The 26,908-nt window shown below is 43.5% G+C and overlaps 1 protein-coding gene across 1 annotated transcript; it reads left to right on the forward strand.

Annotated features, from left to right (window-relative positions):
- Window positions 1–26,670, forward strand: CSNK2A2 (casein kinase 2 alpha 2). The gene is made up of 12 exons (XM_035117317.3): window positions 1–482; window positions 9,056–9,167; window positions 13,735–13,836; window positions 14,186–14,236; window positions 15,654–15,713; window positions 17,304–17,387; window positions 18,966–19,076; window positions 20,260–20,361; window positions 22,540–22,640; window positions 22,959–23,107; window positions 23,427–23,521; window positions 26,240–26,670. Exons 1-11 carry the CDS (start codon window positions 379–381, stop codon window positions 23,501–23,503), a joined length of 1,053 nt encoding a protein of 350 aa, XP_034973208.1. The 5' UTR covers window positions 1–378; the 3' UTR covers window positions 23,504–23,521; window positions 26,240–26,670.
- The last annotated feature ends 238 nt before the right edge of the window (window positions 26,671–26,908 follow it).

Genomic DNA, 26,908 nt, shown 5'->3' on the forward strand with positions numbered 1-26,908 from the left:
GCCGCAGGGGGCCGCTGTTGCGCCGGACGCGAGCCGGCCCGTGCGAAGGACTCTCTCCGCGCGCGGAGCCGGGCTGGTGGGCGCGTCGCCGGCGCCGCCGAGGAGGCCAAGGCCGCCGCCGCCGCCGCCGCCCTTTCCGGGTCCGCTGCGGCGGCGCTCCGAAGGAAGCCAGGGAGTGCCGCCCGCGTACCGGCCGGCCTGGCGCCGCTTTTCCCCGTGACTGCCCCGCTGCTGCTGCTGCTGCTGGGCCGCCGCCAGCACCGTCGGTGTTGGGGCTACCGCTACTACTCCGCCCCGCCACAGCCGCCGCCTTGCCTCGTCTCCCGGCCCCTCCTCGCCGCCGCCGCCGCCCGCTGCCGGTCGACGCCCGCCCCCGCCATGCCCGGCCCGGCCGCCGGGAGCCGGTCCCGCGTCTACGCCGAAGTCAACAGCTTGAGGAGTCGCGAGTACTGGGACTACGAGGCGCACGTCCCCACCTGGGGGTAAGGACGGAGGCGGGAAAGAGACCGGCGGGCGGGCGGGCTCGGGGTCTCTCGCTCGCTATGGAGCTATTCGGCGCCGAGGCCTCTTCCTCCCGGCTTCCTGCCTGCTTGAGGCGCAGCTAGGCAGTCTGTGGCCCTGCGCAAGGGCCGCCCTTTTCCCACATGGTCTTCGGGGCGCCTCGACGTCCGCCTGGTGGGCAGAGCGGGAGGGGCCCGTCTCGAAGGCGAGTCTGTGTGCCCAGGGCGCCTTGGGAGGAAGAGGAAAGCGCAGCTGAAAGTGGGCTCGGCCGCCTGGCGTCCCTTTAAAGGCCCCGCTTTGCTTCTTCCCGGGCCTGCTTTCCGCGTATTGCGCTCTGTCGCTCCCCATGTGCAGGGTTTAGCGCACCCGCCCGACAGCCCATCATTTACAGCCTTGCTTTGCGTGCTGTCCCTCGTGCCGAAGAAGGGGTTGGGAAAGATGGGATCAGAAAGTGGCTGGGATCTAGACGGTGTTGATTAAGAGGGATTAAAGAATGATAAAATAGGAAATCAGGAATGGAGATCCTGCAGTGTAGAGTCCAGGTTGTTCTTGGACTCCAGATCTCAGCAGCCTGCATGAACAGTAGTCAGTAATGACAGACGGGAATTGGGGCCACAGGTTTCCCGCCCCTGGGTTCAAGTAGCCTTCTGCAACCTACTGTCCTCCAGATATTTTGGATTACAGCTCCCACCAGCCCTAGTTAGTAGTACTGTATGACTAGTAGCGATTCTAGAAGTTGCTGGTTGGGTCTAGGACTAGGTTGTTGCTGTTGGGATTCACTCTTAATACTGCAAACTTGGATTGTGCAATGAAAGTGGGCTAGTGCTCATGTGCTCTTCTCCCCCCCCTCCCTACAGAAGCCCCACATTTTGTGGTAACGTAGGGGAAGTGATGGGAAATGCCCTGGAAAGTGTAAGATAACAGTTGCTTACTGTGGCATCATATATAAGTGTCCCACAAACAGATCAGAATGAGTGCTCAATAAATAACAGACATCATATAACCACCCCACAGACTTTTTGCAAGGAATCAGGATGCGAAAGCTCAGTAAGCAGGTTGCCTTGAAGTGACTATTCCAAAATGTCTAGAAAACTACATATTGGTAGTTGGGAAAGACTAGTCTGGGCGCTCACAGGTTTGAGATCCACACACAAGTTCCAAGTCAGTTACTCTGAACACCATTCTGTACTAGGAGTAAGGTGATCGTTTCCCATCTTCATTGCATTTTTATGGGTGAAAATGACTAACAAGTGTAATCATGATTCAGAAGTAGGTCTTAGGAGTTGCTAGTTATTCCTGATTAACAGGCACAAAGCTGTGCTCTTACGTAGTGGTGTTAGGCGTGTGTGCATGTGCACATGTGTTGTGCTGGTTCCTCTGTCCTTTAAAAAATGAAAAAGCAAAAGTTTCCAGTAGGGTTGGGCATTTGGTTAATCAGTTACTTTGTAAAGTTTTATGAGCATAATATAATTAACAGCTTTGATACTTAATACTAATCACAAAAACCAATTTGGATTACATTTACTGTATTGTGAAACAATAATAAATTTTAAATGAATTATTTATTTTATTACATATTAATTCCACTTTTCATCCTAATGAGATCAGGAACAGCATACATGGTTTTCCCCTGCCCCTGAACCTCTCAACAATTGTAAGAATATAGGAAGAGCTCAAAGACCCATCTAGTCAAGCATTCTCTTCTCACAGTGGTCAATCTGATGCTTGTGGAAACCCTAGCGCAACAGCACTTTACCCACTTGATATTTCCAGCAAGTGGTATTCAGATGCATTGAAAGCCTTATCCTCCATGAATTTGTCTAATACCCTTTTAAAGCCATCCAAGTTGGCAGCCATTGCTATATCTTTGGGAGCAAATTTATTAGTTCTATGTGTTGTATGAAGAAGTACGGTACTGTACCACCTTTTGGCTATCTTGAGTCTACCAATATTTAGCTTCATTGCATGACCTCTTTTTTTTAGTATGATGAGAGAAGGGAAAAAGCCTTCACTCTATCCACTTTCTCTAGACCATGTATGATTTATTACACCTCTTTTTGCCTTTTTTCTAAGACACCTCATAGGGGAGTAATACTTGCTTGATTTCCTTTTTCTGAAGTTTTTCTAGTTCTACAATATCCTTTTTTTGGGTGAGGTGTCCAGAACTGTAATGTTCTAAAGATGGTGGCACCAAAGATTTGTATAATGACATTATGATATTATTGGCTGTTCTGCTTTAAATCACATTCATAATTATCTCTCACATGAAGTTCACTTTTTTCACAGCTTCTGTGGGCTAGGAACACACTGAGGTATCCAGTGCTATACCATGATCTCACTCCTGGTCATCCAGTACCAGTTCAGACCCCATTAGTATTTGTTATGGGATCAGGTTTTTGTTTTTTACTATGTTATTTATTTTTGTGTTTTTTATATTGTAAACCATCCTTTGATCCTCAGATGAAGGGTAGTACAGTGGTACCTCTGGTTGCGAATGGGATCCGTTCTGGAGGCCCGTTTGCAACATGAAAAGACGGCATCCTGAAGCGCCACGTCTGCACACTCACATGACGCAATTCGGCGCTTATGCGCAAAGTGTGATTTAGCATTTCTGCACATGCATGGGTGCCGAACCAGGAAGTAACCCGTTCCGGGACTTCCAGGTTCGGTGTGTCCGTAACCTGAAAAGACGTAACCCGCAGCAGATGTAACATTAGGTATGACTTTATAGACATGATGATTATAATTATAATGATAATAATGATGATAATAATAATAATGATAATGATAAAGATGTAAACTTTCCAGAATTTTGAATCCATAGAAAAAACAAGGTTGGGATATGGGGAAAAATTTGGGGTGAAATATGCGATACATTTTGAAAGCATCCTTTACAGTTCAAAAGTCATTTTGTTACTTTAGTAACATAAACTATATTATATATAACTTTGCTTACTATAAAATTACCATGTTTTTGTATATTAAAATGCAGTTTATTCAGACAATAATTATAGGTTCACTTTACAGTGGTACCTCTACTTACAAATAACTCTACTTACGAATTTTTCTACTTACAAATGGAGCTCCGTCCGCCATCTTGGATGCGGTTTAGATAGGATTTTTTCTACTTACGAATTTTTAGATAGGGTTGCTTCGACTTACGAATTTTTTCTCCCAATGCATTCCTATGGGATTCGACTTACAATTTTTTTCAACTTACAAATGTGTGTTTGGAACGCATTAAATTCGTAAGTAGAGGTACCACTGTACTTTTTAAAATCTTAGTTACAAATGGAGCTACAAGGTGCTGAACTGTAAGGAATTTTTTGGCATCTCTTTGGCTTTACCAGTTTATGAGGAGCCAGCAAAAAATAATAAAAACAGAAGAAACAGCCAACATTATAGTAAAGCAAAAAAGAAATTAGGTATTCTGAAAATTATTGTGTCTCTTCTAGTCCTCCACAGTATGAAATTGTCCAAAAAGCACTCATTTTCATAAGAAGAGCAGAGAAAATGAGAGACCCAAAAGTCTGTGAACTGTTGCCATCCTTCTGTCTAGAGAGACAATGGAGTGCACCTCCAGGAGTGAAGTCAAACCCCAGTGTTAGCAGCACTGAAGTGACCTCCCCAGGACACAAGCCTGGGCAATGTGTATGGGGGTCCCGGGCTGCCCAGATGACAAGACACATGTCCCTGCCCCTTGGCCTCACTGAAGTGGTCCAAAGGAAAGCTGAGCAATACATTTGGCACCAGTTTGACTGCAGAAGTTCCCAGAAGGAAGCTTGGAAGGTGCCATCCAGCTGTCTTAGGGACTCCACTCCTGATTTGTGTATGAGGGTTTACTAAAAAATTTTCTCCCGAAGATATCAGGCAAGGCAGCAGAGGTTTAGGATCAGCGTTTTCCTTCTCCTAGAAGAGCTACCTTCTCAGGTTGATAAGCCTCATCTGCCGTTTACTTCCCTCTACAGCATGTGCAGGAATTAGGGTTGCCAGACTCAATAGAGGACAGGACTTCTGTGCCTTTAATTGCCCTGCTCTCTTTTGAGTCTGGAAACCTTAAAGAGAAACCAGCAGACCCTTTGTTTAATTTCCAAGCAAGGGGTCTGCTGGTTTCTCTTTACCATTGGTCTCATTTGTTCAATCAACTGGAGCCTGTCTTTACAGACAGGGAAGTCCTTAACTCACCAAGGGTTTGTGATCCATCGGCTACCCTCACCTGGTTTAGCTGGCCAGTCAATGTGAATTATACATGATATTTAATCAGTCTTTATTTCTGAGCTATCACTACCAAGTTCTGAGTCTTCATATTTGTTACTTTCTTTCGCCAAACTTTTGTTAGGCATTATAGACATATTTGTTAACATTTTTCATGGACTGCTCAAGTTTTGCCCAGATTGAAACAAGCTGACCTACCCTTTGATATATCAGTTTATTTCTTGATTTGGTGTGAGTATTTCCAAACATAGATCACTTTCTTTCATACACTGTAGAGGTTGAAGGAATCTGAAGTAGGTAAGAAGCATGAGGGGTCAGAGGTTTGCCACCATGTTGCAAGAGGGATTAGTTTGGCAGAATCACAGACTGCATTTGAGGACTGAACACCTGGATATGTTCTGTATTCTGCAACATTTGAAGGTGCATTTCCAACATCAAGCCCCAAGTTTGTTGCTTGTTTGTAATCCATTCAAATGCAGAAGCAGTGCTATCATCACTTACATTTCTGACTTTAAATCATGAATCCAACAGATTTCCATTAGAATTAATTGGGTGGCAACAAAATTCCCAAAAGCTTTACAAAAGAGGAACAAGGGCTCTGACAGTGTCCTAGAGCCCTTCCGCCTTAACTGGGCTTTGGGAAGGACACAGGAGGACTCTGGGACCCTATCAGAGCCCTCCCGCCCCCTTCCCAAAGCTGGGCATGTGCTTACTAGGCTTTGGAGAAGGAGAAGGGCGGGCTCTAAGACCCTGCCAGAACTCTTGCACCTCCTTCCCAAAGCTGGGCAAACACTCACTGGGCTTTGGGAAGGGAGCACTCTGAGATGCTGCCAGAGCCCTCACACACCCTTCCCAAAGCTGGGTGGCTCCCGGCTTTAAATGATGCATGGATAGACTATCTCTCACATGTGAGTTACCTGTACATACAAATTACAATAATCTGATACTGTACATGGTATTACGTAAAGGTCTTCCTGTTACAAAGTTTTTCGAAACCATTTTGAGGGAGTAGATATATGAAGATTTTGTCTTAAACATTTTATTCAGCATTGTAAAGGAAAATATTTCATAATCCTTTTTTATTTTTTTATTTTTGGGGGAGCGGGGGGAAAGAAAAAGAAAAAGGTGTTGGAAAACCCTGTGCTTTTTCTGAATTTTCTCGTTCCCTCCACCAGGCCTTCACATCTCTACTGTTCAGCAAACATGGCTGCTGCACAGTTCACCCCTAGCTCCACGTCATTTATAAACAGGTTAAAAAGTTTGGCCTAGGTCCTAGTACCAATCCTTGGAGGACTCTACTTTCTACCTCTCCATTGCGAGAACTATCCCTTTACTCCTTCTCTTGGCTTGCTGTCCCTTAACCAGTTACCTGTTCTTTTATCGCATAACTTGGTGAGGAACACAGTTTTGACTGGCTCACTCATATCTATATGGCAGTTGACACTTTCGAATAACTCTAAAATGTTTATGAGATAGGATCAAACCTTGCAGAAACCATGCTGATTCAACTTTAGCAATACAGTACTTAATTCTTCTAGATGCTTGGCAATGCTTCTCCAGTTTTCCTGGAACAGACACCAAGCAAGTCAGCCTATAATTTCCCTGATGTCACCTGGATCCTTTTCTTTTTCTTTTTCTTAAAAAAGTGGTGTTACATTGGCTACTTTCCAGTCCTCTGGTATGAAGGCTGATGTTAGAGACAAGTTAAATATTTTTGTTGGAAGGTCCGTGCTTTTGCGCCACCTTGGGCAGCTGTTATCTGGAATGATTGATTTGTCCATTTTTTGTTAATATTTATTCATATAACATGTACAGTGCATATTAAAAGGACATTAAGACAAAAGAAAACACCCTGAAAAAGAACTATACAAAAAATAGAACAGAAAAAGCTACTTTAAATATATCAACAACTAATACTAGTGGGACAGCAAAAAAGAAAAAAGTTTAAAGGGCACCAGGAAGAGACAAAAAAGCCAAGAAAGTTCAGTGATTATTCTAAATAAAATCATATTTGGCTGAACAAGGTGACCTACCTAAAACATATCAACAAAGCCAAGAGCTCTTGTCATCACTATTTGTCTCAGTTTCTCAAACTCCTTAAGTAAGTTTCTCCAGGCACAGGATTTGCCCCATGTATTCCACTGCAGAGACAGATGCAAAGAACCCATACAGCTTGTCTGCCATCTCCTTTTCCTCCTTTACCAGACCTTTGCATCCCTTGTTATCCAAAGGTCCAAATGCCTCTAGCCAGTTTTCTGTTTGTAATATATTTAAATATTTCTGTAGTTATTGGGTGTTTGTTTTATGTTGTATCCTCAAATTCTTTCTTCGTATCTCTTAACATTGTTGGCATTTCTTCTGCTAAGGGTTGAGTTCTTTCCCCCCCTTTTGTTTGGACAAGACTTCCATTTATTGAAAGAAGTCTTCCCTAGAAAACTTTCTTGACCCAACTCATTAATCATGCTGACATCCTCTTGGCTGTGGTGGTACCTTCACTGCTTAGCTTCTGTTATTGTGGTTGCAGGGTGGGCGTTTTCCCTACAGTTTGACCCTCCTGACTTTCTCTTTAAACTTCCTTTTTTATTAGAGGTTTCCTCTTCTGAAGTCAAATGGACTATGTTGGACTTCCTTGGTAATGGCCAATTTATATTGAATTTGATATCTCTGTGGCCACTGTTCCCAGTTGGTTCAAGAACACTTAGGTATATCTCCCTCCAGGTCCTCCTGGGCAGCACTTAAGATTAAGTTCAACATTGCTGCCCCTCTATCAGTTCCTGTGAGGTAGATTAGGCTGAGTGACTGTTTTAACATGATCTAATGAACCTAGGACTTGAATCTTGGTCTTCCTGGTCTTCATCCAGTACTCTGCTTGCTAGGTAGTACCATAGTGTTTGCCACTGATGGCTACTTTTGTTTCTGTTCAGAGAAACCTGTAGCTGCAGCATGGGGCCTGTGAGAAAAGCTTTTCCCACCCTGCAGCAAGGTTTGCCTCTCACTTTCATGGGGCTAGTGGTCACTCCTTGCTAACAAATATCACCATCATGAAATAAGTGGCATTCATTCTTGGAATAATTGACCACAGTCAAAGGGGTAGCCAATAGATGAATGTGTGCTCTAGTCTTGATTGGCAGACCTGACCAATTAATACGTTACAGATTTTAGTTTGCCCTTGGAAAGCCTTCCCTCCCACCCTTCCAACCCAAGGCTATAATTTTAAGTGTGGATGAGTATAAGGACAGATCTAATTGGTTTGGTAATAAGTTTGGGTTCTTTGGATTAAGGTGATAAATATGAAATGAATTAACTTTCAAAAGTGTTATGTAGTGGGTTGGCATGCCAGGCTAACTGGAGTGGGAGAGAAGGAATTAGATGACAACTGGGTTGTGTCATCCAGAAACCAGCAGGGTGGGTTTGGGCTGCCTTTCAATAACCTTTCAGTAATGTGTGTTAACTTCATAATCTGGTAAATATCTAGAAAGAATGCTAAGAATTTTGGATTTCCCCTTTTAATGCATGCTTATGTGCGAAGTGGCAATTCAAGGTCACTTTGTTAGAATTGGAAAGAGGGGGTGAGGCGTTCATTCCTAGCTAATTAGAGTAAAATTGTCAACATGATATTGGGTATGTGGGAGTTCGTAAATATGCGACTGATCTGGCACACGTAGCTTAATGTGTCCTCAGGATAACTCAGCACACTAGTCAACTCATTTAAGCATTCTCTGGTATACAGGCAAGATGATGACACAACACTAAAAGGCCCAAGCTGGAAAATCTTGGGTGTATGCTCTCTTGGGATGTCTAAAAACTAATAGTATAATGTCTGCCTGTGTGAGGGTTTCTTCCCCCACTGCTGATACTAGCCTCATTGTTAGGATGTTCAGGGAAGTTGTCTGTCATAGAGGATTGTGGGAACTGTCTTTCTCACTCTGGACTTGGAAGTTGTTAGTTCTGAACAGTTCCATCAATTCTGTAACAAAAATTAGGATTATCATTCCAGAGAAAGAGGTCTCTTGCTGTGGGTGGCATATCTTGTTCTGCTGATGGCAGGTGAATAATGAGTGTTGAGGACTTTTAGAGGTTGCAGGCACGATTCCTCCTTCCCTTGGATCTGTGGAATTCTGAAATGCTGACGTTTAAGCATCCTCATAACCATTAGCAATCCATGGAGAGCAAGCGTGTGCAAGAAGTGGGATAGTTCCTATTCCGTAGTTTGAAAGGTCTGCACGTTAATAGGTGCCCTGCTCCTCATTCTTCAGTTTCAGGGTATTCGGAGCAGAGGGGCCAGGAGAGCATTTCAGCCTAGTCACTTTTCAGTTGTTTTCCTCTTCACTGTCTGCAGTAATCAAGACGATTATCAACTGGTTCGGAAACTCGGCCGGGGGAAATATAGTGAAGTCTTTGAGGCTATAAACATCACCAACAACGAACGAGTGGTTGTGAAAATTCTTAAGGTGAGTTTTTGTTGGATGAATATGAATGGTTTTCTGAGGTGGGAGCAATGCTGCGGCAACAAATCTTCCCTAACACTGTAATGGGCTGTTCTTGATCTAAGCCCCTTGCATCCTTCATATCATATTGCATATTCATATCTGGAATGGATGTTGAGGTGCTGGATTCTTAACTTTGTGTCTGGTAGTGGTATTCGGTTATCACTCTCCTCATTGTTTTTAAAAGGTAGCATTGCCATTGGGACCATTTTGTAAAGGAACAGCATATTTCCATGTGTTGCAATAGCACTGGACACGGTGAACACAGTAATTAACATCTGACAAGTTTTACTTGGCATGACAGTTGTTAAGACCTGTTCACTGTAATGCAAAGGCTACTGGAGCATCCTTTGATTAACGTCTCAATGATGAGCATTTGACCTTGCTGGAACTGTGGTGGAGGTGATCAGGCAGGTGGATTTTGGAAAGACTCACTTGATGTTGCGGTTAGTAGCAATACACCAAAGCACGCTTGGCCTTGCTTAAAATAAGGATGTGGGATTTTCATGTTTAGCATTGCTCATCATTTGCCTTCTGCTGTAAAAGCATTTTATCAAAGGTGACCCAGTAAATATATTGCCAAGGTTGACATTACCTTTTTTTGGGGGGGGGGCAACTGAATTCTCATGACTGACATGTTTAAAACTCATGTCCACATTATCAAGGCTTAGCTAGTTAGGGGTGTGTATGGCATGGGGTGGGGTTTTCCTATGAAGAGGACAGCTTAGACTTTTCTTTATTTAGATTTCCTCTGATTTATATAGACTTGTGGTCATAACTGGCATCTGTTGACCCAGCATACTCTCTAAACTTCTCCCAGTTGTCCTTTCAACAGTTGAAATGGTGAGCTTCAGTGTAAGGCTTTCCAGGAGTATTCATCCGTGGTGGCTTATTGTGCCTTCGATGGTTTGCATTAGGTGAATCTGGGTTGGCATTGGCACAGTGCTACCATGCTGAAAATTGTGTCAGTTTAAAGAGATGAGTGGAGAGAAGTCCCAAGATGTGATTTTTTTCAACATGGTCTTAGCAGATTGCTCCTTTGAGTGGTCAATTTTTCTCTCTGTGCGTTCCAATATTGTTTGTTCTAGTGCAGCATTTGTGAGAATTGTTTAAAGGATAGATGTGGTGGGTGGACACATATTAAGTTTCTGCTCCTGCACCTCAAGACTGCCTTCGCTAACCTGGTGTCCTTCATATCTTTTGGACTACAATTCCCATTTGCCCCAGCCAGCATAGCTGACAGTATGTGTACCACTTGATGGACTGTGACGTACTACTGGTTGAAAAGCATTGCTTTAGTAATGGAAACAGGCAGTGCAAGGAACTGCTTGCTAAGTAGGTAATTCCTGTGAAACCCATGACAAACTTCCTGTGGGCACATCACCTCTTTCTTGTTGTCCTGTTCACCAGAGCCCAGAATGTCCCCTAGAGACTGAAAGTGGGAGGGACTGTCAAAGTGTGCCCTGAAAGAATCCTCCAAACTAAGATTGCCCTGTGTGAATCTGGAACCATCTAGTCTTGACGTCATCCCTTTCTCTTCTGCATGATCCTGTGTCCTGCATCAAAAGCTTGTTGCTTCTCTCCCACTTGATTTGACCTGATAATGGTAGGGAAATGTTGGCTTCCCTAGAAATGGCAAGATTGGAATGGATTGGCACTACTGTCCAGCTTTAGGGCTGGGTAAGGCTTCATTTTAGTTATTGTGGAAGACTTTGCAGTTATCAGGTGAGTGGCCATATGTTTAACAAGTGAGGTACAGCTTATGCTAAATAGTACATTAGGAGAATGAACTGAGCAAGGAAGTTCCTGGTTGCAAATGTTACCTTGCTCTCAGCCCCTCTCTCTGTTTTGTAAGTAGTCCAGTGTTACTCTGATCTTAGGTAATTGCAAGGATTTTGGGTACCGACATGAAGCATTTTGAGCAATTAAGAAAAATACAATGTAAAGGCAACTCGAGGATCTTAACATTTCCTAACTTTTTAAAGTTTTGAGATGCTGTTAATTGTTACACGAGGCAGTACTGTAGTATTGAAGAGGTGGTCTCAGCAGAAGACTGCTTCAAAAGAGACCCTAGATGCAAATATACTTGCTTATCTTCAGGTTGTGCCTCCACCCTTCACTTGAAAATTGGTGGTTGATGGTGATAGAATACCAATGAGTGTCTTTACCTGTTTTTGTCTTTTTTGTATGAAACCTCCGGATTTGAATTTGAAGGAGAGGGAAACACAGCATGATAGCCCTGGTGCTATCACCTTCTAGAGCCCTAAATTCCTGTTTGCAGGGCATACTTGTTAATCCTGAGCCTCCGCATTGCCTTTCTTCTTGGGCACAGCAAATGCATACTGTTGTGCACCTAACTGGCCTCTATTTTCATTCTTCTCAGGAGGCTTATAGGGTTTCCTGGATCCCCAGGATTTGCTGGTATGCTTCCTTCAGGGAAGAGTTGCATGCTTTGATTACATGATGATGATAAGGTTTATTAGTTAACTTTACAGGCATTGATCATAAGTGTACAATGTAACTGATGTCTACAAACAGGAATGGTATTTCAAGTTCCCTCAGCCCTTTTAAGCCACTCCTGCCACCAGCTCAAAACTGCTTCCACCTGCTTGACCCCAGCTTTCTTGCAGAAACCTCCTCTATCTGACATGATTGCTAAATGTTCAGAGGCAATATGCCTGTGAATAGCCACTGCTGTCAGCAGACGGGTGGTTCCCTACAGTGTCGGATGCAAGGCAGGAAAACTGATATTAAAAAAGAACATGTACGTAGCACACTGTTGCTTTTAAGCACTGGGCTTGTAAGCCATAGGCTGCATGGAATTGAGTCCAGGCAAGTGAGCAGGCTTCTGGAGGAGGAAGACCCCTTCTCCAGTCCTAGGAAAGGTTTGCAGATCTTTCTGTCCCTTCTCTGCCAGCCCCCAGCAGGCAAGAAAATTGGTTGGTTTATTTACCAGGCTGATAATAGTAAGCATATCAAAAAGTGGTGACTTCAAGAATTTCAGTTACTTGCAGAATAAGAAATCATACTAAATGTATACACTTCAATAAAGGTAAAGGTAAAGGGACCCCTGACCGTTAGGTCTAGTCACGGACGACTGGGGTTGTGGCACTCATCTCGCTTTATTGACCGAGGGAGCCGATGTACAGCTTCTGGGTCATGTGGGCAGCATGACTAAGCCACTTCTGGTGAACCAGAGCAGCGTAGGGAAATGCCGTTTATCTTCCCGCCGGAGTGGTATTTATCTACTTTCACTTTGACGTGCTTTCGAACTGCTAGGTTGGCAGGAGCAGGGACCGAGCAACGGGGCTCACCCCGTTGTGGGGATTCGAACCAATGATCTTCGGATCGGCAAGCCCTAGGCTCTGGTTTAGACCACAGCGCCACCCGCATCCCTTATATATTTGCTTAATTTTCCAGGTTCATAATATTCACCTTTTATTTGCTGAGAATTTTGATTTTACATAATTAATATTATAAGTACAGAATATATAGCTTTGACTGTCAGCAGACTCCAAAGGAGCTGATATTCAACCCTCTTTTCTCTTACCTGCAGCACAAAAAGTTCTCTAGACATAAGCAGGAAGTAATTTCACACTGATATGGGAATATTGACCAGATAGGTCAGGTTTTGGGGGTGGGTGCTTTCTAATCTAAACTGGCCACTTAGTGTTCCTCCCTGCTGCAACTGCTGCCTCACTTTTTTAACCTTTGAGGAGGGGTGTTTACCCCACCCTATGTCCTGTGGTGCGGCTGTCTGCCAGTACACATTAGGAAGGATAAAGCTGTGTTAGCAGTTGAGGTTCTGAAGAGCTTCCCACCATTTTAATTTAAATTCTTTTCCCCAGGGTGACAGTTGACAGCAAGGTGAGTAATAAGACAGCACACTTTGAGGTTCCTGGGCCAATGAGGACAGAGGAGCAATGACCTACTTCGGTGCTTTAACTGGTCTAGCAACCCACCCAAGTGGTGTCTCATTGGCTCACTGCGCTGCCATTCTTGTCCTATGAGAAATCCACTAAATCAAATGGTAGGCAGCTCATAGGAGCCTCAACTGCTACTGCAGCACTGTATTCCTAGCATGCACTGCTGCTCACCACCACTTGCTCCTGCCTTACCACTTGGGGCCATTTTGGGCTATACTTTGAGCTCTGGGCTTTTCCCAATCTGAAGCTGATATTTCTGTACTGACCACTTCCCCATGAGGTGTGTTCAGCATGGGCTGAAACTGTGCCCCATCCACCTCATCTTCCCCACATTCGGCAGGGAAGACTTTTGCTCATACGGTCAAAGACTCCCCAGCCACATGGAGGGTTCTGCTTTCATTTAAGCAGACATGAACAAAAGCCCCCTTCAGACCTTCTATACTCGGGGTGGAGGTGTAGCAGTTTTGGTGATATGCACCAGGGCATGAGGGGAGGTGCTTGCAGGCACACCCCTGCCTCCCATCCAAGGATGTACATTTGTGTTTTCAGGTAAAAGGTTAACGCTGAAAGAAATCTCACTTCTAATCTCTCTTTATGTATTTAAGCCAGTGAAGAAAAAGAAGATAAAACGAGAAGTTAAGATTCTGGAGAATCTGCGAGGTGGAACAAACATCATTAAACTGATTGACACTGTCAAGGATCCAGTGGTAGGTCCTAGTATGTGTCAGGGGCACTGGAATAATTGGGGTTATCTTCAGAAGTGTGTCATACAGGAAGCTTAGCTCCTCACACAGGTTTTACAGTTCAAGTGTGTGTTTACTGCAGGTGGAACAGGTCTCATGTTGGGATTTTTATTGTTTAGGCATTTGCATAGTTTAGTTTCTGTTTTTAACATTAAGCTCTTTAAATGACCCTTTGAGCTCTTTGGGTAGATAAGGGAGGGTTTGTTTCTGTGTCTTGGGGTCAGAGAGAGCATTATCCAGAAGAATCTTGGAATAATCAAGAAAGCAGGTTACAGAAAAGGTGTGGTTATATCATACATATTCTCTCTTGCAGTCAAAGACTCCAGCTCTAGTGTTTGAATACATCAATAATACAGATTTCAAGGTGAGTCTTTCTTCCTTTCTATACATAATAGATTTTCCAGAAAGCCTTGGGAGAGGAAATGTTGAGTCTATTGAAACACACAAAATTTATTCTTGTGGAAGAATGAATTGTGCAGTCTTATGGGCACTTTGTAAGAAACTAACTGCAAGCAGCAAGCAGCCTCTCTCTGTGTGGTTTTTGTGGTCCATGTTCAAAGGGAGTGGTGAAATAGAAGTTTACTGCATTTCCCTGATACACTGTCTCAATATAGCAACTGTTGCCCTGCAGCATGTAATTCCATGCTAATCTCCCTGCCATGATACTCTGTTTACTGTAGTCTTGTTGATGAGGAAAGTGGCGCCTGATTTTTACAGTGGAAAAAAGCTGGATATGAGAGTAGAGTTGGGAGGAAATGTCCAGATTTGTTGAGCATCAGGGGGAAATTTGAGACTAGGTTCTACAAAAGTGACAGTCTCTAATTGAATCACAGTGGAACCAGGTTACTGGCATTTTAAATCACAAAGATTATGCAATTCTAAAGCTATGTTTTTTGGTCTTGGTTTTTTTGTTTTAAGGAAAGCAGTCAGTAAATTGGAAGCATTTGGTTTGCCTCATGTATGGGTGATAGCCTAAATATCTATGTCTCAAAATGTGATGATAGAATTTGACAGCAAACTTGTAGAAACATGGCAGGAGTTTAAAAGGACCAAAGAATCAAAGGAAAAGTTACACACAAACACCAATTAAACAGAAATTCACTATCAACAATAAATCATCACTAAAATATAATAAAAATAACAGCAAGTTACACTATGCATAAAATATAACACAAAAAAACAATGTAAAAGTGTCAAATTGAGCAACAAAGCCACGTAACTTACACAAAAAATAAAATTTAACCTCACCACCAAACCCCCACCACCACCTCTTCTCCCTTCCCAGCCATGGCCTGGGAGAGGCTGTTGCTCGGTTGGACTTGATTGAAGGTGGGCGAGGCAAGGCTCTTTTGCCCTTCTTCATACTTTCTCCGCAAAGAAGCTGGTAGCATGCTGAGTTGATCCATGGGGTGGGGCATTTGCCTGCAGACTGAACCCTGCCCATCAGCTGGCATCACCCAGTGACATCAGCTTGTTGGGACAAGTGGGTGTGGTTTGGGGAAAATGGAGAGGTGGGACGAAGTAGGCCCAGGGGGGCAGAGATTCCCTTTCCTTGCTCTAATGCTTGCCAAGATCCTTTAATGTTTCTCTGAGGTTTGTCTGTCTTCCGCTTCAGAGATCTTGAAGCTCTGTCTATTGACTTGCCCTTGAGTATAAAAGAGGTTCTACAGAGTGTGGAACACAGTGAAGGGGGCACTGCAAGGTGGGGGCGGGAGGTGTGAGAATGACAGGAAAAGCACAACACTAATTTTTGCAATTTTCTTTTTTCAAATTGATTTCAGCAACTGTACCAGATCCTGACAGACTTTGATATTCGGTTTTATATGTATGAATTGCTCAAGGTGAGTATTCATGGGAAATTTGAAAGGTCACCCTTGGTTTGAATTTTGTCAAGTGGTGTTGTGTACAATGAATACCTGCAGGATTTTTTCATTATTTGGGAAGGGGAAGAACAGCACTGCTCCCAGACTTGAACACTTTTTTGTGGGCAACATTATGTCTTGGTCACAGCTCCAGAATACCTCCAAAGCCCCCTGGGACTTCTTGGGCCCTGATTACCTCTTGGAATAGTTTAAAGGTGTGATGTGTCTCTGTGGATATGCAGAAAATACATTCCCACCCCTAAGCCCCCTTCTTTCTCTGTAGAGAAGGAAAGGCAAGTCAGAGGAAGTTAAGAAATCAGTCAGTCACACAGCAAGAGACAACCTTGCAAAACAGAGCATACATTTGGCTCTTACTTATTCTTCAGAGGTCCTCAGGAGTGGATTTTGCTTTCTGACTTTTTGGTCCCTGTGCACTGAAAATGACTCCCAAGTTCATCTCTGTTAGTTTCTGTTGCCGCCTTTACCTTCTACCATCGTATCATTTCTTTTATGGCTCTCAAATATTAAGCAGTGTCTAAATAAATTTTGCTGTTTCAAAGTGTTAGAACAACTTGTAGCTTGGTTGAATTAGATTGAACTCGCCACTTATAATTTGAGTTCAAAGGTTTTATTCATGCAGGAGCAGATTTATCTTTGTAGGATTTATTTACAGAAGAGATTAAAGAGAGAAAATAGAAGATATTGTATCAATAAGTTGGGAGAGAAAGAAACAAAATGGTAGAGTTGAATTGGCAGAAAGGCAACAAGCAAGTGCTGGCTAGATTGCTAGACAAACAGTGCCCTCATGTGGTTTAAAATAACAGATGCATCAACTAGAAGCTCAGAAGAAGGAAATGTCTTTGCTTGTTTCCAACATGAAGGACAGACAAATTTTTCTTGTAAAGCCACAGGTGCTGGTGACATGCTGGAAACAGGCACCACCTTTGCCCTGGCCTTGACATATTTTTGAACCCAACTGGGATGAGCAGCAGAGGGCAAAGCAGCTGCCACCAAAAGTGCAGTAGCCTGGAGAGAAAGAGTGAGTCCTGGGCCATCTTGTTCTTGCTGTGCAACTAGGCAGTACTGCAGCTTTTAACCTCGAAAGGGGTTTTCAACTAGAGACCCACATCATGGCCCCATGTAAAAACATGAATATCCTTTTTTCAAAGCCTTGGCAGACTTGGCTATCTCGTTGTTAAGATTCCAGGAGGAAAGGTTGCTTCCCCTATTTGATGGGCTTGGTTCTTTCCAAGATCTGTGCTTTTGGGAGGACTAACAAAACTCTTGGATAACTTCTACACAGCAGTGTGGCATCCTTGCCGGGGAGAGAAATTGGCACATAGCACAGATATATTCAGCTGCTACAATTTGATCAGTGGAAAGGTTTAATTTTCCTTGTGTGTCTTTTTTTTAATGTTTTAATTTAGATTTTGCATAAGTAACAGTACATTCGGTATCTCTATTTTCAAATTGTAAAGTCTTTCATACAGGTCAATTACAATCAATTTGAGACATTTTTGTTGTTAATTTTCCTTGTATTGGGTGTTAACATCTACATGTCTCTGGCAGGCCTTGGATTACTGTCACAGCATGGGAATCATGCATAGAGATGTCAAACCTCATAACGTCATGATAGACCACCAACAGAAAAAGGTAAAGGCACAGAAAGGCATCAGAAGAAGGACCCTTGTGCTTTGCTATGGCTGAGTTCTTGATGCTGAGTTGGGTCTCTGCCCTGTTCCCCAGTCTGGTGTCTTGCAGGGAGGCCTCCATCACCAGATGCTTCAAAGATCTATCAGAATTCATGGTTTAAGCTGCTGCTGGGGGTTACCCAAATTCTTTACTGATTACCTCCCCAGTTTTGCCTGTGTCTTGATTCTTATCCATCCCCTCTTTTGAAAATGTGGGTGTAAATAATATATTTTACTATATATTCTAAAGGAATATTATCACTGGCTTTGGCTTCTGTTTAGCTTTTTTTGTTCATTTCCTGTTTTTCTTAGTCAAAGCGGCTTACATAATAAAAGGTTGCTTACAAAATCACAAAAAAGTAATTACAGCAACAGTATAACAGCTGTTTTTATTTAAGAGCAACAAACAAAAGCAAATTTGTAAAAGCAGTACATCCGATGTGAAAAGATAGCTGGAATGTAAAAATTCATGAGCCATTTAAAAATAGACAGCAGGAGCATGGCACTTCTCCAATGGGAGGCTGTTACATAATGTAGGTGCAACTACAGGGGAAACCCTGTCTCTTGTACCCACCTGCCTAGCTACACAGAGCTGTGTAGGGATGGAACACAGAGAAGGGTTTCTGATGCGATTCTTAAAGGCCAGGTGAATGCATATGAAAGTAGGTGGTTTCTGAGATAATCTCCTAAGCCTTTTGGGAGCTCAGTTTGACTAGGTGGCTGAAGGGGAATAGGGAGAAGCCCTTCTGTATGTAAGATGGCAGCTACAGCTAGAGTGCTGTTAGTAATGCACCACATCAGAAGGCTATAAAAATGATTGTTCCAAGATAGCAAAGCAGCCCCTTTTTCTCTTCAGCCTCCATAACCAACCCCTGATTTTCACATACACTCAGTGAACAGCCAGGCTTTCTTTGGGCCCCTGCATTTCCTCTCCAGGCCTTCCTGACTATTTCCTCCTGCACTCTCATGGTCATCTCTGATGCTGCATGAAAACTAGGCAGCCTTGGATTCCTCCAACCCTCCTGCTGCACAAATATCTAACAGAGTTGACTTTTGCACTCCTCATTTTGCTCTCTGAGTGTGGGGAATGGATGGAGAAAACACCTTTGTTTGGCACTTTCTGTGCATCAGATAATCTTGACAGCAATGCCCCTGCACCTTTGCAGGGTTCATGAGCATGAGGCAGGAACCGCGGCTTGTGATTGGGAGCACCAATTGTATCCTCTGCAAGAGATTCTTGCCTTTGCAAGAATGTTGACTGGGGCCTCCTTCCGGCTTAGCTGTGCTCTCCCACAGGTGCATGCAGCTGGTCCCTGTTTTCTGGCAGTCAGTTCACTTTCCTTTTAGGAGTCTGGTGACTTATGATTAGTAAATGAGTCATCCAGCAATACACAATCTGACCAGTACAGCAGAGCTAATTTTACAGAGTCCATCAGATGATAGGAGCTGAGCACCATCCTGGCTAGCAGCTGTGCAAGCACCATTTGACCAAAGTGTTGAGCAGGCTCCCTGGCTGACTGACTGCCTTGTATGTTCATAGTTGCGGCTCATAGACTGGGGCTTGGCAGAATTCTACCATCCAGCTCAGGAATACAACGTCCGTGTGGCCTCGAGGTACTTCAAAGGGCCAGAGCTCCTCGTGGACTACCAAGTAAGATTTTGTTCCCTAGTCTGAAGTGCTGGTGACTGCCAGTGCTACTACCCTCACCTCCCCAAGGAGGGGTCAACAAAGATCAGCGTCTTCCAACAAACCAGTTAAGGGTGACTTCTGGTAAGAAATGAAGGGCAACGTGGAGAGGAATTCTCAGTGGTTGCATCCATGCTAGAACTCAATGGGCTCTTCGAATTTGAGCCTGGGAATGTGAAAAAGACCCATTGTCCCTTCCTCTTTCTTGTTAATATGCCTCAGCATAAACAATAAGATGGGATTCAGGCTTGGAGGCCTAATTCCTGCTTTTGACTTCACCCATTACTTCCTGATATGATTTCTTGTTCTCAGTTAGTTTTCACCTAGTTCATTGCTAAGTGACACAGGAGGCCAGCGTGCTTGAAAGGAGGTGACAGAATCATGGCAGAGGCTCTCCCCTTCTCACAACTAGGCATTGGGGATGAATGACTGCCAAAGGTGCCTGCAGGGCTGATGCTGTAGGACTCTGTGGGCAGGAAGCAAAAAGAGTCATTGCAATCAGGCTTAATAGTCAGTGGGAGAAAATGTTATAGGGCAGAGAGATTCATTTCAGCAGATTCTTACTTAGAACAGAAGTGCTTTGTGTCTCTTCAGCCTCATTAATGGGCAGCCCATGCACATGGAGGGAGGATTGCTCTGCAGATAGGGCTTCCTTCCTGAACTTCAAAACAGGAGGACAGAATTAATTACAGGATAGAAGTAAGAAAGAGAAAACCACAAGGTTAAACAATTATAGTTGGAGGTATGTGGCACTGGAACAGAACCAGTAATAGGAAATGACCAGACTGGGCCTTTCTTGAGTGCTGACAATATACTTTTGATCAAGTGAATCTGAACATTTCTTGGCAACAGATGGTGTTAACTACTTTAGACAGGACCAGTTCTCTGCAGTATGGAAATAAAAGTAAGGGTACTCAGCATTTTGGCTTGCACTAAATATTAAAGCAGTTCCCTTTCAAATATTGGAACCATACTCTTGTATAATGTTCAAGGCTAATATATAGCTTTTAAGTAAATCTGTTTTCAAAATCCAGGTTGCAGTTGCACTTCTAGAGGTAGACATGTCTGCAGAAACCTGAATACCCTGCCCCTCTTTCATTTCTTTTTCTGCTTTTTTCCTCCTTTTCTCCTCCTTCCCCCACCCCAGATGTACGACTATAGCTTAGACATGTGGAGCTTAGGCTGTATGCTGGCCAGCATGATCTTCCGAAAAGAACCTTTCTTCCATGGTCAAGACAACTATGACCAGGTGAGAAATTATGGCATAGAACAACTTGCAAAAGGAAGCTAGTTGTTGAACATGCCCCTCTCTCTTTCTACAGCTATCATGGCATGGATCAGGATATCTAGTCTTTGGTGGCAAAAGGATGTCCCTGTTTGTAAGATGTTCTTAAGGTTTCTCAAATTAGAAGTGCTTATTTTGAAAGCTTTTGCTAAACCTTGCATTTCTACCTTGAGGCTGGCTGCACCATTGGGAGGCCAAAGCACTAAGTTTTTAGGGTGGCTGGGGGGCGGGTGCTTCTTCACTTGTGGATGCCTGGTTGCAGTGTTTACCTTTTCCCACTGCACAGGTGGCCAGGGAGACACCTGCAGCCAGTCTTCACTGCCATGTAGGACCAGACTATTGGCAGCTGTCCCAGAGTGGATGCAACAAAATGTGTGCAGAAGCCCTATGTTAGGGTCACTCTTGTTTGGGCAATTAAAAGAATCCCAAGAGTTGCATCTTCAAGCTTCATGGCTGTAAACTACCCTTGTGGTTATTCAAATAGGAAAGGGTCAGAGGAGACCTTTCTTGCTTGTTTCTTCTTCATTTGGTAAAACTCCATCGTGGTCCCTTTTTTGCTGGCACTAAAGTATGATAAGACTAGGAGGAAAGTCATTAGCATTGGGATATGATTCTGTAGCTAACCTGCGCCCATGTGGAGGATTCTTATTAGCACAGCCAGAGCTGTGCTAGTTTTGCTTCCACTCCAGTACAAGGGACAGGCACAATTCTGAAGCAGAGGGCAAGGGGTTCCCTTGAGCTGACATTGGGCCTCTGCTAGCTTCCTGTGCTGTAGGTTTGGAGTTTGCACCCAGCCCTGTTCTCTAGTGTTTCAGTGTGTGTTACCAATTGTAAATTCACTAATATTTTGAGAATGCCAATAACCATGACAGAATAAACTTTAAAATATAAAAATAGTTTACATCAACAAGGCTGAGTTCAAGAGGAGAAAAACGCAAATACAATGGGGAAATACATGAGTGCAATAACTAGAAATACGAAACATCTTAACCAGAACTACTCTACGTTGATCAGCATTCAGCAAATAAGAATTCAAATTTACCCTTTGAGCTGTCAAAAATAAAATACCTCTATCCAGCCACATATGTATGGCACAAACTCATATAATTTTATTCAAATCATTCAAGTAAAAGGTGTTCATGGCCCATTGAGTGTATTTTAACCTGGGGAATCTGACTCTTGCCTGAATTATTCTTATAGGGCCTATATGTTATCATGGTTTGGCCTTTTAACATGCAAAATTTATGGAAATAAACTTCACAGATTTTGCGTATAAAATGTAAACCCACAGTAATTGCTCAAAATAAGCTGGAACTTGTTTGAGAACCATCTCACTGCAATCTTCAGTACCCTCAAGTAACTTGTCTGAAAGGTTTTATAAAGTTCCAGCTTTTACATCTAATTTCCTCTTGTGCTTAAACAACATTGTGCCCTTGATGTTGCAGGACTCAAGTGGACATAGACTTGGTCCTCCTCCTCGCATAGCTCAAACACCCCTTCCATCCACAGCTGTTAAAGCAGTCTTGTTGCTAGCCAAGGCTGAAAGGAGTTGTAGCCCAAAATGTCTGGAGGGCACCAGGTTACCAGAAGTATTGTCATACAAGTGGGTGGCTTTGAAAGGACGGCAGCTGACATGGGACATAGAAAGCTGCCTTTTCTTGGTCTGTCTAGCCCAAGTTTTGTCTACTCTGACTAGCATTAGCTCTCCAGGACAATTCTATGAGTCTTAAGTCTTTGCCTGGCCTGTTGCCTGAGATCCTTTTCAGTGCTCATGGCAGGGATAGAAGCTGGGGCCTTGTCCATTCCAAGCATGTGCTGAGCTGCAGACCGTTCACATTCCCCCTTTGGGTGGAAATAGCTTATTTTAACTAGCAAGACGACTTTGGTGATATGCCTGAGACAGAGAGAGAAGATACAAAATGGAGACACTCCTCCTGCATGCCAAAGTCATTTACCGTCTCAAGCCTGCTTGCACAGCTGGTTCATTTAGCCACGAGGTGCTCCTTGCCTCTACCCGGCTCCTGCCCATCACCCTTGCATTGGCAGCTCTTGAGCTAGCTTTGTCCCAGTGGAGCTGCAGAGCGGGTTTAGTTTTGTTTGCTCTCCTCTTTCCGGTTCAACATATCCATTCTTTCATTTCAGTTGGTTCGCATTGCAAAGGTTCTGGGTACAGATGAATTATATGGTTATCTGAAGAAGTACCACATAGAACTGGACCCCCACTTCAATGATATCTTGGGACAGTAAGTTTACTGTGGCGTGTTTGTCTCCTGGTGGTGCTCAGGGTGGGGACACTAAGCATGACATATAAGCCCTGGGTTTTTTTGTATTTTGGTAGCTTGCTTAAAAAGAAAAAAGGGGGGAACCCTCACAAAACAGATTTTAAACGCACCCTGCAGATACATTTACTTGATTGGGTTGCTGATAATGGGAAGTGAAAGCCACCGAGGAGCCAAAATGCCCCTGTGTCAAATATATGAAATGCAATGCAGCTTCTTTCTGAGTTCCTCCATTGGATCTCTTTATTTGGAAATCTTCAGGCTTCTCTACTTTGCTTACAGGCATTCACGGAAACGTTGGGAGAACTTTATCCATAGTGAAAACAGACACCTGGTCAGTCCTGAAGTCTTGGATCTTCTGGACAAACTCCTACGATATGACCATCAACAGAGGTTGACAGCCAAAGAAGCTATGGAGCACCCCTATTTCTGTGAGTATTTTGGTGGAGCAGGAGAACTGTTCAGTTAGACACTTGTTTATATAAAAGCTGTTTGTCACTGGAAAAATGTTTGATTACATGAGCAAGTGGGAATAATTCTAGAAAACCTTGCATATATATAATACTCTGCAGAAGTAGGAGAATTTTCTTGGAATTTAAGAAAGTAACCTCAATTTTGGTAAATAGAGAATATTTTAAAAGGACTCAGTGTAACAACATTCTGAAATGTTTGCATCTCTCAAAATGAAAAAAGTTCTGGGATTTCAAGTCAGGCTGGGCCCCTGTAACTGCTCCCCTTTTTCTCCTGCAGATCCAGTTGTGAAGGAGCAGGCCCAGCCCAGCTCCGACAGCCCCGTGCTCTCCAGTGGCCTCACAGCAGCACGATGAAGTTTGGGGGAATGACGGGTAATTCCAGAGGTTTACAAATACAAACACACCCTTCAGTCACCTAGGGAAGGGATGAACCAAACCCCTGTATGCTCTGCAGCAAGCCTCGTCTTGAAGGGGGTTAGGGCTTAACCTCCAGTCCTCTCCAGCACTTACGGCTACCCAAACTTTCTCTCTGTGTTACTGATCCAAACAGTTGTGCGAGATTTACTTGGATAAGCGGCTGTACCCCCATGGTCTGCACGACTGGCTCTGGGTTGATTCTGCAGTTTCGTACTCTACCTTTCCCAGCCTACCATTTTCTCTGTTCTTCCGTTGGGCAATTTCTCCCCTCCCACACACACTGGAATGTAGCATATGCATCCCACAGAGGCAAGCTCCTGTGGGGTCAGATTCTACTTAAGTCATAAGCAAATTAAAGCCTGTAAGTGGTGGGTTTCACCTCTGCTCTCTCCAGGTCTCACCCTGACCCTCATTTTCCTGTTTTTAAACCAGCAAGTCTTGGGTTTGGTTTTGAGTCGGTCAAAAGAACATTCAAAGCAGGTAGCCATTGGGGAGAATCCTACTTCCTCCCCCTTCCATTCCCTCTGGGGAAGTGCTTGCCTTAGTTGGAGGAAAGGTCATTCTTTGAGACAGAAGGAGAGCTTCCTCTGGCGAGGCATGTTATTATCGCTAGAAAAGCCAACATGGTCATTCCCATCACTGTGCAAAATTCAGAATTGTGTTGATTACAGCTGCTTTGACTATGTGAAAGAGGCAAAGAGGAAGTGTTTGGGCAAGGAGGCCAGTGTGGAATTTTGGAAGCCAGACATGGAGGGGCTGTTCAGAATTGGTGTGCAACAATCTGCCAAGGGTTCAGATCCCTATAAGCATTTTTACATGCCCAGCCCAGTGTTGGAATTGTTGGGGTAGAATCCTCTGCTTTGGGGGAATGGTGTGTAAGATGCTCCTTTTGTTTTTCCATTGGGTCTCGTCATGAGCCCTATAGTTCAACCCCACCTTGTGGGGGGATTATATTGTGTGATTCTGGTGACTTCATATACCTAAATCCACCCCCAAAAAATTGTCACCATGCCAAAATGCAGATTTTTTCCCCTTTCTGTTACATTGTCAAATATTTAATTTTAAGTAAGAAGGTTAGATTGTTTCTATTTGAAGCATCTGTTTACATTCCACATCCCCATAACGACATGTTAGCATTGATATCAGGTCAGATCCATTTGTACAATTCACTGGAACCAATAAATCTCTCTGTGTACAAACTTGTGTTGTCCTCCGTCTAGTCTCTGGGAATTCCTTGGAAGGAAGGATCTGATTTGGGGGCTGAAGTACAATTTTGGGGGCATAGGAGGAAAGCCCTCTTGTTAATCTCTATCCTTAAAACTCAGTAGCTTGAGTAGAGCCTTGGCTGTGGAAGACCTGTGTTCATGTCCCAACTCACTGGCTGGCTTTGAGTGCAGGGTTTGCTCTCTGCTTTGCATCCCAGTTTTGATGTCCCTCTTGGACCTTTTATTTCTGATCACTTTGTTGACCACCTTCAGACGACGTTTATGCCTAGCAGAATCTTAAGATGATGGACTCTTCCTTGTGACCTCTAATCACTCTTCCCCTAACCATTGCTCACTTCTATTTCACCCATACATATTTTCTCACCTCGCTGTCCTTTCAGGAAAAAATAAAGTTTTGTTGCAATTCTGCAGTTAGTTGTTGTTGTTTTTTAGAACATTGATTAGTGAGCTCAGGCTAAATATCAAGAAGTAAGTGCATGGATTAATTTTTTAAAAAATATATTCAGAACAGAGCACTCTTTACTTCGATGCAAAATATTTAAGAAAGCAGCTCAGCATCTCCGCCTTCTATTATCTTAATTTGAATTTGTCTACTTGGTTTTCATGGCCCCCAATTTACTCTTGTTTTACTTTTAAGAAAAGCCATTGTTCAAAATGCACACAAGATGTAATACATTCTTGCATAATTAAATGTTAGATTGAATGTAGAATTTGGGGGTGGGGAGGCATACTGCCGGTCCTTGCAGCTATGTGTAGCTGAGTTCTGTCAAAGTACCATCAAAACTTACTGAAAGAATCATTTTTATTGAAGTACCTGATGCATCTTCTCAGTTCTTTGATCCAAAGGCTTCCAACATGAATACAAAATTTCCTCTGCCTTTGACAAATGGGGTAAGGATCCACCCCACTGCTCCTTGGAGACTGTGATGGAGTCTTTTTGCACAATGTGGTACTACAGTATAGCTAATCTGAACATTTATTTTCCTCTGACATTTTCCTTTCTTTTGCTTGCTGTTCCTCAAGGGCATGGGGTGGGGTTGTTAGTGGTTTATTTTGTTCTTGTTTTATTATGTGTTTTGTATGTTTATCTTGTATTTTCATGCTGTGAACTGCCCAGAGATCTACAGATGAAGGGTGGTATACAAATTTAATAAGTAATAATAAAAGTCATCTCATATCCAGGCTCATGACTATACCATGTCAATGCCTTGGCACAGTTCTTGGAGAGGCATAGTTGCTTCTCAGATTGGGAGCTCATGTCAAGATGGGTTGGCTCCACTGTGTTGAAGCCTACCATTGGAATGTAGCGGTGTTTGACCCAACAGGCCTTTGGCCATAAATGTAAACAGTTGCCTCGGCTTTTGTTCCTTGTGCTAACCATTCTGGCTACACAGTGCCTCCAAGCTCCAGCTTTGCGTTTGATGCTTGCTTCCCGTCTCTTCCCTAGGTCTGTCTGGTGCTGTTCTCCCAATTTTCCATAAGCAGAACAAGAACCAAATCAAACGTTTTAATCTGCTTGTGTACAGAGATGGTGGTGTGCAGCTTCCAGATGTCGTCATCCGAGTGGCAGGTTACGGGAGCAAGGACTCTGGCAGTGGCAACAGCTGATGGGATTGAACAGCATATAAAAACACAAACCTTAACTTCTGTCTTTGACTTCCTGTTGACCTCTTCCTGACCAAGAAAGCATGGGAAATGTGAAGGGTATGCGAAACCGCTGTTGGCTCAGGTGACTTCCCTGAACCCAGCCCAGTGTATGGTGTTCTGACCACCTGGCTCCTGTTTTGTGGGCTGGGGGAGGAGGGTGGGCCTGTGGCATGATGGACAGTTCTATATTAAGATAATTATATATTATTGAATAAAAGTTTTAAAAGTAAATGTATGGAGAGTCGTACAGATGGAAGAAGGCATGCAGTGAGGCCTCTGTTTTGGAACAGGACAAATATCATGGGGTGGTGGGGAAATGTCTCCTTGTATAGGTCCACAGGACCTGCCGCTAGACAGACACAATTTTTATTAAGTAAAAGTTGAGAAAGAGCAATGGAAGTTTCCTATGAGTTCCTCCCATGCAATAATCATTTAGAGTCAAGGCCCCCTCTTCCTAGAATTCCTCCCT

The sequence above is a fragment of the Zootoca vivipara genome, chromosome 6 (assembly GCF_965207765.1).
Source record: "Zootoca vivipara chromosome 6, rZooViv2.hap1.1, whole genome shotgun sequence".
NCBI lineage: Eukaryota > Metazoa > Chordata > Lepidosauria > Squamata > Lacertidae > Zootoca > Zootoca vivipara.

Coding starts and splice junctions, on each gene's coding strand:
- CSNK2A2 (XM_035117317.3), top strand. CDS start 379: ATGCCCGGCCCGGCCGCCGGGAGCCGGTCCCGCGTCTACGCCGAAGTC. Junction 14,237..15,653: donor TCAATAATACAGATTTCAAG/GTGAGTCTTTCT, acceptor AATTGATTTCAG/CAACTGTACCAGATCCTGAC. Junction 20,362..22,539: donor GTCAAGACAACTATGACCAG/GTGAGAAATTAT, acceptor CTTTCATTTCAG/TTGGTTCGCATTGCAAAGGT.